This window comes from Nipponia nippon, unplaced genomic scaffold (assembly GCF_047370975.1).
Source record: "Nipponia nippon isolate SJK-2023a ecotype South Korea unplaced genomic scaffold, ASM4737097v1 scaffold_3, whole genome shotgun sequence".
NCBI classification, from domain to species: Eukaryota; Metazoa; Chordata; class Aves; order Pelecaniformes; family Threskiornithidae; genus Nipponia; species Nipponia nippon.
Window position 1 is genome coordinate 93,644,106 of NW_028262347.1, and position 18,072 is coordinate 93,662,177.

An 18,072-nucleotide genomic window follows, 5' to 3' on the forward strand; every position below is an offset into this window, starting at 1 on the left:
AGCAAAATGAATTGCAGACAGCTATGGGTGACCATTTTTTTTTCTTTTTTTTCTATTTTCTGAAAAAAATTCTAAATTACAAGTTAAAAAATTGCAGGAACGTACACGAGTGGGATATAGGAGAGTATGAGCCATGTACTGTGGTTGAAACTTGTAGTCCTAAGTGCTTAATGTGTTCTGGAAAACCTCCTCAAAACAGCAGGTGATCCCAATTTAAATGTACCAAAGTTAATAAAAGTCTTTGCATTGCCTTCAGTAGGCTTTCTTTGGTATATTTATTTACAAATGGCCTTTATTTACAGCACAATATACTTTACATACTGATAACAATGGCGTAGTCATATAAATAATTGCATTTGGCCTTATGTTTTTTCTTCTATGGTCATGTAGCATGGCATTTTTTGCCTGCAGCATATAGCATAAGAAAATAATTCTGCATCGGAAACCATTATGTTAATCTCTCAGTAACTTAGAGGATTTATTAGATTCTTATTAGAAAATCATGTAGTCAAGCCATGAAAAAGACAGCCAGCCACCATAGTGCTATTACAGAACTAGCTGAGTTTGCCTAAGATATAATTGTTACTTTAGGAACGATTCGTGACACTCTGATTGCACATATCTATATTGCTGTTATTTGCATGCTTTGTGGAGAAGAGTACGCATACAGGCACTGCACCTTTTCTATAATGTGGATAGCAGATAGGCTGCTCCACACAGCTACTGATCTGTCCTAGATACAGCCACTTTCGGAAAAGGCAGGATGACGTTTCTGACTGTCTTCACCCTGAATTTCTTCAGTATGCTAGCCATGCTTCTGTTCAGGACAAGGCAGGAATTGCAAAAATGAGGTCAGTAGAAATGAATATTTTGTCCAATACCTCATCTTTACAGGCGGAACCTGCTGCCTTCCATGAAAGGCCCTGGGCAGGTCAGGGTATAACCCTTCATCAGTAATTCCCTCTGCAGATGGGACGTGTCTGGTCAGAAATAGGAATGTGGTTTCTGTTTTCAAACGGGGCAGGCAGCCTGTGGGCGATTACAGACCCTTGAATGCTGTAAGAGCATTTCTGGTAAGACAGAAACTATCTGCGTGCTGAAAGTTTTAAAGGCTGCCTAGCTGCCCTGTGGCTGAGGTCCCCCACCCAATTCATGGCTGAACTATTTTGATGTCCACTGGTTTGGAGTCAAGAAATGTCAGAGTAGAAAAGAGAAAGTACGTAAAAGCCAGCCTTCACTTGCTTCTCAAGTATATCCACTGTGTTCAGAGAAAGGCATTGAAAATTGTTTTTAAATGTGGTGGTATATTTGAGGGTTGAACTTTAAACAGAGCAACGGTAAAGCAGTGTATATAGTGTTGTAATCTGCAACTAGTGCAGATGCAGTTGGGAGGGTGGGCATGGCGAGTGGAGGCGGCTGAACCTGCTCTGTTGGGAACGTGTCTGATCTGAATTGGATTAGAGCTGTACCTGTCTCTTGATTAGAAAATACATGTGATACTTCTGTCATTTTCTGATGATTTATAGCTTCTTTTTTATCCCCCACTCTGCATCTCAAGACAAGCTTAGAACAAGAAAAATTTTCAAAGCAGCAATCACCAGGCCTTTTAGAGAAGGAGTTTGATGGTGGAAACAACCATTTCAATAGGTATATTTTGATCATGTAAAGTTCACGCAACAGTGGTATGACATGGAAGAATCAAGCTTTAACATTGGTTCGGATCTGGACTTTAATTTCTGCACATTCGTGGGAGTAGAGGTAGAGTTTGGGTGAACTGAAATCACTGCGAGAGCATGCACAAGCTGAGGAACAGCTCCTTGTTCAGGGAAGAGGTCTCAGGATACAGTGCTCAGAGGCAAGGAGCAATGCTCTCAGCCTGCAGGGTCAAAAATAAATCCTGTGTTTCTGCCACAGTGGTCAGGAGCCGCAGGCTCTCACCTGCCAGTGCCTGAGTGCCCGGCAAGCGGGTGCTGTGCCCGACCCCACAGCGCTGGTGCCCCTCTCTGAGGCTCGCACTGAGCGGGACTGGCATCACTTGCACAGACCAGTAGCAAGAAGGGAATTGGGCTCTCCTTCTACTCCTGTGTTTTCTGATGCTCCTGGCTAGCCAAATAGTTGCTAAGGGGCAATGTGGAGTAGGAGGCAGGGATGTTTTCCTTCCATGTCTCCTGTCCCACAGGCAGCAAGCCTGCCAGACGCTGACGATGAAATGCCCCAGTGCTTTTCTGCGGTCATGGCTGGACCAGAAGAGTACTTATCCTATACTGTCTTATATTATGGTTACTTAGGAGCCAGCCCTAAAAATCTTTGTTGAGTTTGCATTCTCTGGAATAAAAACTGTTTTGAACATCTGAAAAACCTGGGTGCAGGCTTCATAAATGGATGGCAGTGCTGTGCCCATGCCGTCGGCCCGCTCTGCTGGCTTGTGCCATCACCAGCAGCAGGGAGGGGATGAGGGTGCGTTTGGAGGCTCCGCCGGGCAGAGCTGCACATGGGACCTGTGTTGTTCTACTGTAGCGTATATTCATTACTGCCTGCGTGTTGCATTGAAAGCAACAGAGGTACTTATGTAGCCTGCAGGGATGAAGTTTGGTAACGCCAAAACCTTGAGGATAAATGGAGTGCTGTGGAAAAAAAGCTTTGCTGTGTGCCTCCACAGCTACTGTCAGGGCTGAATTGCTTCATTACCTTTGTTCTTCTTTCCCAACTTGTTTTTGCTTTCAGTGCCATTCTGCATTATTGCTAACACTATTACTTCCGTTTAACTGCTACCTTAGTTCTCTGTCCTGGCCCAAATATGGAGAAAGGCTTTTCTCTCCCCCGGAGGTATTTTCCCAGCAGTCCGAGAGCTGAGTCCTGTCAAGTGTTCAGCACTCTGGAGCACATTCCCATGGGATTTAGCACTTCAGAGGGCTGAGCCCATAAAACCAGACAAGCAAGGACTGATGCCCATTTCCACATGTAATAGGATCGTATTCTAACCTCAAGGTAGTGCAGATGTTTTTGTTTTTGCTTCCTTTCCTCTCTTCTGTTCACATGGTGGATTGATGGGACGGGGCATTGCAAAAGAAACAGGGTTTTATGGTAGTGCAGGAATGCGAGCAATTAGCACACAAGGGAAAAATAAGAGTGCTGCCACAATGTGCACATTCAGAGCCTGATCCAAAGCTCCTTTTATTCAGTCATGACAGAAATCAGTGTCTAATTTTTCATGCTTTTTCAGAGGTTGTTAAATCTTCCATGGGTACAAATTTTTGGCAAAAACTGTTTAGTAAGATTCTTGCCAAAAGGTTTATGGTAGAATTTTGTAATGGAAAATAAAATAGATTTTTAAGCAGGGGTTATTCAAATCTGATGTCATTTTGTATCTTGTACTTTTGTTATTTCTTGCCAATTTTTATTAAAGATTTATTTGTCTCTTTCCATGCATTTTGCCCATGAAATTCCCCCCCCCCCCCCGCCTTACTGATTGCGGAGGGTTTGGTTCAGCCTGCACTGGAGAAGTGGCATGGGAACCTGAGCAGCAGTCAGTCAAAACTAGAACCAGCAGCTTTCATGATCTCATTATTCAGAGGGAACTTATTTATGGAAAATGAAAATGTGGCCATCCTGTAGGTGAGAAGAATTAAGGGCCTGTGCCCCACGTAAGGCAAGTGGGAAGCGTTTCAATTTGTGTACTCAGCTGGACGCAGGCTCTCCGCTGCAGTCCCTGCCAGGCTGGGAGAGCTGCAGAATTGCTCTGCTCCGTAAGTGCCCTCACCCCATCTCGCCCTGGGAGGGACCGGCAGGGTCGAAGCTGCCGGCCTCAGTAAGATAGCACAGAGGTAAATTAAAACACAGGCTACAAGTGCTGTTATAAGGTCTGTTCATCATGTTGGCCTCCATGCAACAAGCAACAGACCTACGACCCAGCTCCCGGTATTGGACTATACTCTGCCCCATTTGCGGCACTGTTTCCTTTCAGGTCTCCTTGGCTTGCCTGTTGGTTTGTTGGGTTCCCTGCCCCCCCCCCCCGTGGCTTTAGCAACGCATCTGCAAACAAGCAAGTACAGACTCAGGACAGGCGCAGGCAGAGAGTTGTGGCATCTGATTAACAAGGTCTCCCTGAGTAGGCAGAACTCACTAATGAAAATGATCTTAATGAAAGATGTTTGTTTCTACTGCCACTGCCACAGAGGCTTGAGACCCCAAGGAGACTGAGGCGCAGCTGCTGTTTATGCATTACAAGAATGTGGTCTTGAGACTGAAAGGATTATGTCTTGATGGTGGCTGAGGCCGGTAAGGGAAGAGGTCTGAGTGCTCTGTACAGCTCCTGTTCCCATTGCAGCATTGCCCCTGGTCTTTGGTGAAATTAAATATTTAGGATCTTTCCATCTTGCTTATTTCCGTCTGCTTTTAAATTCCTTTTTATCCATCTGGGTAAGAGACATCCAGCTGCACCTTTTTTCTCTGCTGTTACAACAACACTAGATGTATAGGAGGAATAAAAGGGGCTATTATCCCTCTAGTAACAAAACAAACATGAAAGAAAACCAGAGCTCTGACAAATCTGCAGTGAACTTTGGCACAATACTGCAGCACCGACTGTATAACTCCATTTATCTGGAGGTCCCTGGGAACACCCATAATCTGCAAATAACTGTTAAGAAAACCAGTGGAGCTGGCGGAAGGCTTTGAGGAAGCGGCTCTTTGCTTCTCCTGCCCTGGAGGGCAGCGGGGAGAGGATACCAGCTGGTTTTGGCAGAACTACGCTCCAGCGAGCAGGGTGACATTAAAGCACTCTGCTTTGCAAAGCTTCCTGGCATGTTCTGGGGCTGAGGCTTGCAGACTGCAGCCTTTGTATGGTTTAGTCCCAGGGATATAACCGAGCTTCCAGTAATCGCGGTATTAAGTTTTCTCCCTGCCTTTCTAAAGCTCTTGGTATTGTGACAGTGATTTCGACTGGTCAAAGGTAAAATGAAGCCCACATAAGTATGATGCAGCAGATAGAATTTTATTCTTTAGCTGTGACGCAGATGCACCAGCTTTGTGTTTAAAAACAGCTTTTGTTGACAAGGTCATCTAACGCGCCATTCTTACCCAAAGCTGGTTTGAGATCTGAAAATTGCCAGTGGGTAAGGGTTTTTTTTCCTAGCAAACATCCATCTTTATAACTGCATAGGATTAGAAACGTCAGTAAATCAGATCTACCTCCTGCCAATTGTGAGACCTCCTGCAATTTGTTTAACTACCCACCAGCAAGAGAATTGTGAAAGCTGGATTTCATGCGTGCTGACTGCTGAGTATTCACAGCATTTCTCCTTAAACTGTGCTTAAAGGAGCATGTAGCTAATTAAAAACCACGATCCACTATACCTTTAAAACTGCATTTTCTTCCAAGAGACATCTTTCAGTGCATCAATACATTTTTCATTTTAAAGCTGAACACAGTAATTCTCACTAACTTGTTTTAAGGAATAACCTTGCTCATAGCAGCAGTAGGGATTCAAAGGACCAGCACATGCAAGCAGTATTGGCCTGCCAGGTAGTGTGGTGACCTTGCTACTGGCCATGTTGTTTTATTTCTGTTTTTAATGGTTTTTATTGTAGTGGCTTTGGAAATCCTATTCATGAGAGGGAACCTCTCCATATCTCAGTGCTCCATGGGGTGGGAGGGACATCTAGGCCAGGGTTCCCTCCTGTCCCTTAGGGCACCGTGTGGGAGCCCACTGGAGAATCTCTGAGCCCACGGGTGGGAGGCCAGGAAAGAAACTGTGCAGCTAGTTCCCCATCTGCTATGCTTCTGATTAAAGTATTAAGTCTCCATAATCAGTATTTCTCCCCATTTCATTGTGGCTTGGAAACCCCACAGGTTTCAGTTCCCAAAACCTTTACCCAGTCGTCACCCCCCTGCTGCAGCAGCAGTCCCTGTGCTGTTCTCATTTCTGCTGTCTCGTTCATGAGAAAGGAAGGAGCAGGCTGCCGTCATTGGGGCCCCACTCACCGGGGGGGCCAGCCCCTTACTTCCCTCCTCCTGCACATAGCCTGACGTCGGTGCTTACGCAGGTATATAATTTCACCTTCCTGTGAATTCTGGGGAGTTGTTGTATTGTATGGGCCAAGCCCAGGCTCCGGCAGCTGTTTGTTCTGCCATGCTTCTTGTAGGGATGCCACCGTTCCCAGGCCTGGGGACCTCAGCTAGGTCCCTTCAGCCCCAGGTGTATCTCAAACACAGGACCTCATCCTTATGTCCCTACGTGGTGACGTCTGCCTGGCTGCGGAGCCTGCCCTTCTCTTGGTGGTTCTTCCTGAACCATCAAAGTTCAAGTTTTACAGTTTCTATATAGCCTGTGAAAGCGTGGGGAAAGAGACACGTAAAATCATAGAATCGTTAAGGTTGGAAAAGACCCGTAAGATCATCGAGTCCAACCGTTAACCTATCACTGCCAAGTCCACCACTAAACCATGTCCTCGAGCACCACATCTATCCGTTCTTTAAATACCTCCAGGGGTGGAGACTCAACCACTTCCCTGGGTAGCCTGTTCCAATGCTAAAATGTCCCAAAGTGTTTAATTACTTAATTATCAAGCAGTGATTTTGATACAGCTTTCAATATGAAATAAGCAAAAGTTCTGCACTTCTGAATAATGACAAATGCTGACTGGGGGCTTGGTTAGCAGCAGAGCTGCGCTCTGCTATTCAGTACTCCCTTCTGGCTTCTGCCTGCTGCAATCCCTCTAAGGTGAGGAAAATGGAAAAGCTTGGCTATAGAAAAGATGGCAAATGGCTTGTAAACAAAAGGAAAGGTTTATTTGGTTTAGAGCTTAGAAATAGCATACAAACCTAATGTTATAATGTACATATTGAAAAAGCTGTGTTTATAGGGAAAATGGTTAAAAAAAATAAACATGACATTACTACATTTGTTCATTATAGACCAGTGCCAGGAGCTTATGTAAACTATGTAGCATATAGACCACAGTAAATAAGAATTATATTTGCTCTGTGCTGCTTAGTATATGGACGCATTATGGAAGATTGATGTTGAGCTGTAGTAATCTCATTTCAAATATTATTTTGTTGTTAATATTGATATAACATGTTTTATACAATGTTTCTTTCTGCTTCCTCTCTCTAGATGCCATTTTTTCCATAGTGGGTTGAGGGTGAGGGGAAAAGAAAAGTTTTAAGGATTTTTTTTTGTTCGTTTAAAGGGTTATTTGTTTACATGTGGAAATTTTTCATATGTAGGCCAGCTACATTATCATTATATTTGTTTTATTTCTGTGAAATAAACAAGCACAGATGATGGGTATTTTTGAAGCATCAAATGCAGTGCTTGCTTCAGCACCCAGGTTTGAAAACATGACTTTATGAGGTAAAATTGTCAAAGTTCTTTCGGAACGTAAGTTCGTGACTGCCAGCTAGCCTTAGACTCTAAAGTAACGTCATTTATATATAATTTGAACAATAATTCTTATAGTGGTATTAAGTCACTAGCATAGCAGTTAGGAAACTGCTTTTACATTTATTTACGCTGGTCCTATAAATTGCTGGTACTACAAGAAGTGATAGCTGGAGTGCTGCTGATCTCAGTAAGTCGTGCACCAGGCTGCCGAGGCTCCTCGGCGAGGTGGCAGGCGCTACCGTGCCAGGAGAAGTGTCACGTAAGATACCTTTCTCCATTTTGTAAATGCTGAGAAGTCTCATCTTTTGTGCGTGTGTTTAAGATCTTGTGTTTAGCAAGCTATAGGCAGAGCTGTCTTTTTAAATCCCAAATTTCTCCCACCTTATTTTGGTATTAGACCATATTTCTGTGTGTGCTGGGCACTGAGAAGCTGCGGAAAGCTAATGGATGTCCGATTAGAGATTATATCATCATGAATTTGTGCCTCCATCTCATAGGACTCAGACTGACCGCAAGATGATTTGTTGCCCAGAGAGCTTCATGTCATGAATTAGTTAATAAGAGCAATGTGCTAGAAGCTCACTACAGGCTTTAAGGACACATTTTGTAGAATAAATGCACAGGTATTGGCATGCTAAATGAGCAAGGCTTTCATACTATTTGTGTGCCATAAGACAAAACTGTTACATAAAGTTGAAGCTAGCATGTGCTTGTTGCTTGGATTGGTGTGGAAATATGTGTGGGTTTGGCAGAATATAGGCTATATTGCTAATCTTATAACACGTTCTTTAGGGTGAGGAAGCAAAAAACATTCCTGGTGAATCTGTAACAGAGGAACAGTTTACCGACGAAGAAGGCAACGTCATCACGAGAAAAGTAATCATGAATTACATCACTGCTCTGAGTCTTTGCATTCAAGTAACTTCTTTTAACATACTTTCTCCCTTTAGAATCTAGGAAAAAAAAAAATCGATACTTTTCATGTATTGCTTCCCACAGATCACCCGGAAGGTAGTAAGACGCGTTGTTATTCCCCATGAGAGGAAAGTTGGTGAAATGGTAATGGAACGGGGACTGCCAGGAAATAACAGTAGGCGCGGAGGGTTGTGTTGACTGCTAAAGGGCTGGAGGTTTGCATTTAACAAGAAGCCTTGGCAAAGTGCGGTGCTTGCGGTTGTTGACAAGTTGTGCGTGTGAGTAGCGGGGCAGGGGTCTCAGTGTGGTGTGCAGGCAGGGGCTGTGTCAAGGGGGCCCGGCTGAATTCTGTCGGCACAGAAGCATTAAGGCCTGTTTCTGTGTAACAGGTGGCAGGCTTAAACCGTAGGTTTGCGGCCTGTTTTGTGCCATCAAGATGAGCCATGTCAGTGGGTTTGGTTAAGCCCTTGCAGAATTTGTGCCTTACACCCGTAGGGGTAGTGTATTTCTTTTTCACCAGCCCAAAGGAATGAGCCACAGTCTGGTCCCCACCGGCCTGTCGCTCACCTTCGTAATACCCCTGTGCTAGTGACTGAGGGTTTGCAGGATTCAGGGGAAGGTGAACATACCCAAGCAATGGTATCCCATACAAGGAAGCACCAAGACAGGATCTGGTCGCCAGCAATTAAAATCGGAAGCCCTTCTGCAGGGCTGGACTGTGCCCGGCTTCAGCACCCCCAAGAAGAAGGTAGGGCAGCGGGAAGGGCAGGCCCGTTGTGCCCCAGCACGCCCCAGCCCCTCTTGCAGGGGGCTCCGGGGGTACGGGCAGGCGCGGGCAGGCTGTGCCTCGAGCTGTCTTCTGTCCCCAGGAGGCCTCGGGGGAACGGGCAGCACCTCTGGAGACAAATGGCTTCAGGGGAGCTCGGGTCTATGCTCCACTAAAGCTGTCATTGGGGTTAATGGAATTTTTGTCTGAGTGAAAACAGATTCAGAAACAAAGATAACAAATACTCGTTATCTGCTGGTAATTAAAAAAAAAAAAAAAGAAAAAAGGGGAGGGGGATGACACACAAATAGGAGAGTTAAAACAAACATATTTCCGTCCCCTCTTTCATAGTCCTTTATGAGGGAAAAAATAAATCCTGCCCAGCAAAGGGGAAGCATTTTCAGTTTGCTGCACCAGATTAGATTAGTCGGAAACTACAAATAGTTACGAATACATCAATGCAGATCACCTGAGGGGTAAATTCTGCCGATAACCACACATAAACAGATGCCTTTCTCTGATGTGAACGAGGCTTGTGATTATTGGAATATTTATTTTTAGATGATTATTGAGCTACTTTTAATGAGCAAAAATGAACTTCATTTTGGGGTTTGCTGGGGTATTTTTTTAAAGACACTGAAACCTGCACTGCTTGTCACTATCATTGGTTTTACTTCTGCGCTGCTTTGGCGGTGGGTTTTGCTGGCTTTCTTCCTCCTCCCTTTATTCCATTACTAACCTGCTCACTTTAAAGCACAGACATTGTGAAACATCATAACAGCAGCCATGGCCTATGCTGTTGGAAATGTCTGCCCATCCCAGCTGACCCAGGAGGCTGCTTGAGAAAGGGGATTTTCCTTGATGATGGTGCTGAACCCCGCTGCAGTTGATGGCGGGGGCTCTGCCGAGGGCTGCCAGCTGGGCACTGCAACCCAGGGGTTGTGCTGAAATTGTAGACCTGTGTTTTCTACTTGAAGATGATATTTCAGGCCTGTGCTTTTGCAGCTCAGCAGAGTGGATAAGTAGATTGTGTGTATCTTTGAAATGAAGTGTTAATGTGATTTAACTGCTTTTTACTTATCCTGTTACAGCAAAATGTGGAGCCTGTTTTGAGAGCACGTTCATAATTACGAGCACTCTCTGCAGACTATGTTAATGTTTGTACTTTTCCTTTAAAACAGGGAGAAGCTTATAAGGTTAAAACAAAGAAAGAAGTCAGACATGTGGAGAAGAAAAGTTACTCATGAAAGCTGAAAGCCGACCACTGAACGGTCAGTGTGACCAATTTTTTTCCATTGCTAAAGCCTTTTGCCAGCACAGTGCTGCGCAGTACGGGGGCTGGCACCTGGGCTGTGCAATGGCTTGCCTTCTGCTACCTTGACATTGCTTTCAAGCTGCAGAGTTGAATAGATGACCCTTGATCTTGTAAGCTGAAAATGACCTTGAGTTCACGTCTAGAAACTGAGCTTTACTTCTTAGAACATAAAGCAAAGCAGTACTGAGGCACGTGTAAGATTTTTGGGAGTTTTACAAAGTGTAGCATCTGTAATCCATGGCACTTTCTACTTCTTAAAGTCAACTTAAATACAAATAGCGAAGGAGTTGCACACATGTATATCTACTGGGAGTGAAAGGCTTCTTCCACCGACAGGTGTGTGATCCGAGGGCAGTTATGCAAGTCAAAGTCCTTCTAAGAGCTAGTGAAGTGTCTCAATATTTGCCAACAAATAATCCTTACTAACTGTTTCTTGTGAATTTTATTGATCCAGCCTTAAAAACTGTAACAAAACAGCAGCTGACAGTATAAGGGCTTCCCAAACTAAAACCAAGTGCACACACTAAGACACCCTTGCAGTGGCTCTGTAACAGCGTGCCGGAGCACCGTGAAGCCAGAGGCTGCTGTGGCTCAGTCACATAGCTATAGTCACCCAGCAAATGTGCCTGTAAATACAGGAGGAGCCAGTCTGTGTCAGTCACTCATGGCTTCAAGTGCATCTGCTTACCACATCCATGTCTTTTTTTCTACTCAGACCTTTTCTTAGCTTTGGTGGGGTTTAGGAATGGGGCAGAAAAAGAGTTTATGAAGTGCAAGTCTATGTGTTATCCTTTTTCTGCACATCTGGTATGGGATTGACTGTAGGATTTAAGAACAGGATAAACAGGAACTGGAAAACATACCGGATAGTGATGTGGAGGTAAAGGACAGAAGCAGAGTCTCTCCCGAGTCACTAGTCCCTTCCGACTGCTGCAATGTAAGGTGGCCTCTGAAGCCACCTGGCCGTATGGGCTTTCTGTGCATGTAAGTAGTGCCATTTGAGACCAGCAGCACTCGGTGTGTGGGATCTAGCTGAGGGCTTTATGGGATCAAGCCCTAAGGAGCGAGCTCTGCGAGGCGACTGGCATGCTTTCAGCATCTGGTAAGCACCTACTGCGTCCACCTAGCATGACCGCTGAATTCCTGCTTTTATTGAGAGCCCTCCCACGTGTGCTAATGGAATAATACTGCTTCACGTGGCTTGCTGGTCAACATCCTCATAAAATATTTAGTTTTGAAAAGGGAGGTGATTCTTTTGACATGCCTTTCTCCTTCATGGAGCTCAAGGATACGGGAGGAAAGCAAGCCAAAGGAATGGTGCTGCTTGTATGAAATTGTGTCCCACGTTGGCTCCTGTGCTTCTCCACTGTCAATCTGCAGGGGGAAAGCAGTAGAAATTTGTGAATTTGAAGGCACTGAAGGCAAGATGGGGCATTGAACCCCATAAGCAGTGCAGATAAAGAGCCTGCCGGCATACAAGCATGATGCAACACACATTGGGGATAAGGGAGAAGCATTTCATTTTAAAATAAAATGGCATTAATAAGGCAGTCCTTGCCTAATGTATGAAACATATTCTGACCTTCAGAAAGCCAGAGTCTGAGTTCCTCAGAACCAAATTTGCTCCCATGACTGCTTGATGCATTTCTCTTGTGATTTTCAGTAGGCAACTCCTCTGTGCTAGAGCCCCTGAGGAACTTGGAGAGTCGTCCTTAGATAATAAACCTTTGCTCAGGGGGGAACTTTGTCCCAAAAGATGAATCTCTGCGATCCAAACTTTGATATGATAAGCATGACCAAGTGTGCATTAAGTAATTGTGAGCCCAGTCAAGAGTCTATTGAAAAAATTTTATTTGAATGCAGGAGTGGATGTATTTGCACAGACAGAGGATTCTGATAGAAAACCAGTTTGTTTCTTGATCACAAAAGACAAAAAAATCCTGTTTGGGAGGCAGAGGTGTTGCTTTTCCTTTGAACGTTTGAAAAAAATCACAATGTTAGCTAGATTTTGCTGTAAAAATGTCTTTGTCACATTGCAAATAAACCCATTGCGAAATATAGGTTGAAAGGAAAAGCTAAGAACTTTTGCATGCAATTCTGCAGGACGGCACTGTGCGAGCCGGCGTGACCGCTGCAATGTGAATAGGTGGCTTTTAGCAGCAGGATAGATTTATGACAACCGTAGACATGGGCAAGGACAGATTGTTTTAGCATAGAAGAAGAGCGCGAGCGCTCCCGGGGAATGCGTGTGGACCTGTGACCTGATTAGTAAACAGGCATGTCCGTGCCAGCCTGAATCCCGCAGGCGCTGCGCAAGCCATGCTCCCAAACAGGCTTCCCTGCGCCCAGGTGCTGGGGAGTCCGCAGGTCTTCCAGCTCTGGTTTGCCGGTGTGTTTGTATTTCTGCTTCCCGCCTCCTTGCTGCAAAACATCGCTTTGTACAACAGATGTAACAAACTTGCTGTCCTTATGCGCACGGCTGCATGACCGCTTTTGGATGGGCGAGAGAGCAGGAGCTGGACCCCCTGTCTCCTCAGTGCCACTCATGCGAGCCAGGCAGGAGATGGATGAGGCTGCTCCTCTTCCTTGCTTTGTCCTTCGCCAAGCCTCCTAAAGGCTGGACTCCGCATTCCTGGCTCTCCCACTCACGTTCCCCGAGCAACCGGCAGAGGTGGATGCACAAGGAGCGCAGGTTTTCCACTACCGTGGGGATGCTTGCGAACAATAAACAAAAACGTGCCGTGAAAGCAGCAGCTCCCTCATTCTGGAGATGATGCTATTTCTTCCTCCTGTTTCTTGTCATCATCTGATCTGATGAGCTGGTACTTTGTCTGGGGTGATGAAATGCAGCGTGTTGCAAACGTATTTGTAAATCAGTTCATGAGCAATGTGGACGTCTGCAGCTGCATTTTCCCTTCATGCTGGGAGCTCAACTAATGTCATTACCTACCAAGAAAGTGTGTCATTTATCCTATTGCGGAATTCCATGCTGCCAATTAGAACTTTTCCGTTTAGTCAGGGAAAGGCACAAAACTGATTATAACGAGATATTCTGAAATTATTTGTGCTATCTTTTCTTTCCATAGGACTGTGTGCTCTTACTGCCAGTATTCTAGAGGGACGCTCACAGAAGAAAAATCAACAGGAATTAAACATTCACCTATAAAAGTGTGCGTGTGTTTGCTGCTTCCACACATTAACCGCATGGTTTTTATGCAAAAACAACAAAAAAAAACAAACAAAAAAAATTAATTTAGCATGAGCCAATTTACAGAGCATGGAAATTCACGTTCATTCACAGGATTGGAGGGTGCGCAGTTACCAATGCAGTGTATATACAAGATGCCATGCTGTTAACAGCTTCTTTCAAGCAGTTTGATGTCATCTCAAAAGAAATAAATTCCTGTGGCCAGAGGAGATGTACGAAGATGAAATGGTTAAACCATGGAAAGACACTAAAATTACTAAAATCCACAACAGCTCGCCTTATTTTTCTTGGACCCAAACTGTCAGGGTATAAAACACTATTTGTTTCTTTTTTAAACATCAATAGTTTTGCTGTAAATAAATAACACTGTATAAATTCTAACAAAATAGAATAAATGTTGATAAGGCACTGCCTTTTCGATCACGAACAGAATATTGCAAATGCATTGAGCAGGCTAGGTGTCTCAAATGGCTGCACCTACAGGGATATTCTGGGTGTATCTTCACAGATTCTTGTATATTAGCAATTATAATGTTTGTATATGCAAAAACGCTAGCTTGATTTTAAAAAAATCTTTAAAATCTGCTGCAAATTTAAATGATTCCCAAAATGAGGAATTCTGTAGTTCTGTGAAAATTTTTCTTCAGAGTACTAATATTTTGATGCATGTGTTTCACCTTATTTTGATTAAATCTTTTCCAGTTTTGCAGACACTATACCGCAACATGAAAAATAAGATTTTATCTGTAAACACAAAGCCCTTCATCTAATATTTGTTGCTGTTGCCAATTTTTCAATGAAATGACCTAAAACCCATAACATATACAGTAGTTGCATTATGGGGAGGGGGGTGCTATCTGTTCTCGCTTTATAACGGGGGTAATGCTTGCAGCTTTAGAAGTGGGTTGGTGCTCTAAGGAGCACAAGTTTGGGATATTTTTAAATGAACTGAAGAGAAATTATTAGCTAATAGACTGGCAGCACGCTGTAAAATTATTACTGTATTGTGTACTGGCTATAAGATGTAGAATCTTTCAGTAAGCCAATCATCTGTAATCATCCTAGCAGTGTAATATTAGGTTGTTAAGGCTGCTGTGTTTTAAAGGGCATTTTTATTTGGGTTTTGGTGAAATACTTTAATTTGTTGATTATATTCATATGGAAACAGCATTCATTGATAATAGCTCTAATTACATATGTATGAAAAAACAAACACTGGATGATCTAGTTGATTATTTAAGCATAAAATAAATTGTGTTAAAACTCTTGGATAACGTGTGTTCGGCAGTGTTCTTGTGCCCTGTAGACGTGCGGCTTCGCAAGGCCAGCTGTTAACCACCCCTGGCTTTTTGCTTCTTTTCCTCTCCGTTTCTTTTGTCTGACCCACCTCCTCGTCTTCCCAGTGTGCCAGGCCATTGCTTGGCAAGCTGTCCCCAGGTAGGGGGAACGGGAGGAAAACGCAGAAGCCAGCCCATCCACAGCAAAGCTAAGGAAAACCCACCTCCCTGCGACGCAGGAGACCCCCTTGGGCGTGGGGACAGGACCTGTGCAACAGGGGTGTGCGCAGCCTCTTCAACACGTGTGAACTCCGGACCGCCTTTAATTTCTTTCGCCCCATCGAGAACCAGGAAAAACACTAGCGAAAGCAGTTTTCTTCGCAGCGTGTATCAGTCAGACCAAGAACCAACCCACTGCAGGTGGTGTAAATAGAAGTGCACATCTCCTGTGTATCGCATGCACTTCCTCTATATTATAGGTGATGGACCACTATATATATAAAATGTGGCCAAACCAAAGTTTTGTAGGCAGCATCAGTACACGCTCCCCGCTCTGGACTGCAGGCTTCTGCTTGCGTGCAATACATAAATTTTATTACTCAGGGTTCAGTTTTCCCTGGCTTTCAAGGCAACGTGAAGATGATGTATTTTACCCCAGCTTGGCACCTGAGGAAGCACCGCTGCTACAGATCCAACTCAGGCTGCTGCTTGTTATCTGCTGACCCATGCGGGAACTGGTCCCCACCTGGGGTCAGTCAGCAAAGCTCTCCTGGCTGTGGTGAGAAGCACTTGGCTTCAGGACAGTGTAACAGGTTGGTTCATCCATGTTTTCGACTTAGCAGGGCTGCCAGCTTTTGAAGCAGTGGCAGTAAATGAAGTGGTTTTCATCGTTTTAGCAGCCAGTCTGTGTTGCAATGCACGTTTTTACCTAGGTCAGGATACCGCTGGTACAGTGCTGATGGTTCAGGTCCTTACGCCAGAGTCTGGAGGGCAAATGCCACTTAGCCCACAGGAGAACAAACACATCTTATTGCAGGTCACAGTCCAACAGCAGCGATTGCGCTCCTGGAGACCTCGCCGCCCAGTTGCCTCCCTCCCGCTCGGGCGTACCCGGATCAGCTGAATGAAAAAGAATGGTTTTAGTAAATGGTGTGTGGATGTATATATTTAACATTATATGATGACTTTACAGTTGGAAGCAAAGCCTGTGGTGGCCACCAGCAGGAAGGCAGGAGCAGCACTGTAGAAGAGCTTCACTTCAGCTCTCTGTAACAGCGTTCGAAAGGCAGCGTTTCATTGGCCTCATCTCTCTCCTCTGCCTGGTCCCCAGTTAATGCCTGACGCCGATGAGGAAGAAAGCTGTGATTGCACCTGGCGCGGTTGCTCTGGCAGGCAGAAGCTCTCTGTAGGTAGACAGAAAAGTGGGGTTGCCTGTGCAGGTGGCAGAGGCGTGTAGGGGAATCTCGACAGGTCTCCTGCCGCTGGTGGTGATTTGTGTGGCACCTTCAAGCTCGGGGAGTTGGTCTTGACCGTGACAGCAGCCGTGAGCAGCTGCTGGCTCACCTCAAGGCTCCCAAGGATGCTTCTGCAGCAAGGCCCAGCCATGGGCAGCGTTCAGCACCCAAGCAGGCCGCGACCATGGCAGACGCGCCTCTCGGGCCACCCGAGAGCGTACGTGCCTGGGCAGGGCCGTCCCCCACCGCTGGCAGGTCCCAGTCCTCCAGCTCCTGCCGCGCAGGCCGGCCGTGTCGCTGGTTGCTGCCTCCCATGAAGCTTTGATACAACGGAGACGGCGAAGGTTGGAACAGGAACGCTGTAGCTCAATTTGCAGAGTTTAAAATTTCACATTAAATGTTTCACAAACAGGATTTTTTGGGTGTTGGTTTGTTTTGCACTGAGTGTGTTGATTCCAACGGTAGCTCGGGATATTTGGGAAAAACAAGGTTGAAGCATAAAATGGTCATTTGAGAAGGAAAACAGAAATCTTGCCAGTACTAGCAAACAGCACAGACAGCCCTGGAGTGAGTGAGGGCTCTACCTCCAATGTGTGCTTTTGTCTTTTTTTCATATTTTCTCCAGTGAGAACATTCCCCTTAGAGGCAAAATTGTAAGTTGTGGGACTTCTATTGCATCTATTAAAATAAACTCGATTGTTAAATACGGCGTTCTTTTCATCCTTTGATATTTGTTTTAGCACTACCTAATAATAATGCTGCAGAGTATCCTACCATACTTTTTCCATTTCTGAAAGAATATCAATTACATTTTATTTGTGGCCGGTAATAGTTTTAACGTCAGAAATTCTAAGAGCTCCTGTAGTGCAGAGCTGACATTAGCGGGATAAGTGGCAGTCGCTCGCAGGATTGCAGCACCCCGCTAATTAATGCTAATTTCCTGAGGGGTTGTTTAGCACGGGCTTTGTCTGTAGCGCACACTGTGCAGATCGAGACGTGCTCTGCCGGGGGCTGCCACAGCCTGGCGTGCGGGGCGCACGCCCCCACAAACCTCACTGCGGAGGGAGTTTATAACTGGGGCTTCTTTGGGCTCAATCAAGTCAAATAAAATTTGATGAAACTGACTGAAGTCCATCAGTGGCGATTTTTATCACGTAACCTATACAACGTCAGCAAATTGGGTGTGAGCAGCTGGGCCTGGAGGAAAGCAGGTGCCACTGCGGCAGCGGCGCGAGCGAGGCCCCGTGCGGTCGGAGGCCTCCGCAGGGGCAGCAAGGACAGCATCGGGGCAGCTCTCCTGCCCCGCCAGCCCTCTCCCGGGGAAGGGGGTGCACGCCGCAGGGCTGCGGGTTGCCTGGCTGAGGCCAGTGCAGGGATCCTGGGCAGGGTATCGGCAAGGGGCTCGTTTTTTGTGCTAGCTACATGCATGGTGTATGAAAACGCTACCGCCAACCCAGTGCATCCTTGGCCCTGGGGTTGTGCGCTGGGATTGCCAAGGGGCGGCAGGAGTGGGTGTTTGCAAACAGGACTTCTGTTTTCAGGACAGATCGCACCAAACCAGGGCTGGAGGAAGAAGAGCTGCCGGCTCAAGCTCCCCTCTAACCCCAGAGCAAGCAAGGGAGGGAAAACAGGGCGACAGTGAGGAGGAAAATATTCTCGCTTTGTTGAAAGCGTAGCAGTTTTCTGACGGAGACGCAGACACTAGGGTAGTTAGGGGGGAGATGGGAAAGTTAGACCCAGCCTGCTACC

The 18,072-nt window shown here is 45.5% G+C and overlaps 1 protein-coding gene across 1 annotated transcript in view; it reads left to right on the forward strand.

Annotated features, from left to right (window-relative positions):
• Window positions 1–14,866, forward strand: part of ANK3 (ankyrin 3) — a 382,696-nt gene extending 367,830 nt beyond the window's left edge. Inside the window, exons 44-47 of the mRNA XM_087766877.1 lie at window positions 8,181–8,264; window positions 8,388–8,447; window positions 10,251–10,340; window positions 13,471–14,866. Of these exons, the coding sequence (XP_087623003.1) occupies window positions 8,181–8,264; window positions 8,388–8,447; window positions 10,251–10,316 (210 nt within the window). The 3' untranslated portion in view covers window positions 10,317–10,340; window positions 13,471–14,866. The remainder of the gene's footprint in view (window positions 1–8,180; window positions 8,265–8,387; window positions 8,448–10,250; window positions 10,341–13,470) is intronic.
• The last annotated feature ends 3,206 nt before the right edge of the window (window positions 14,867–18,072 follow it).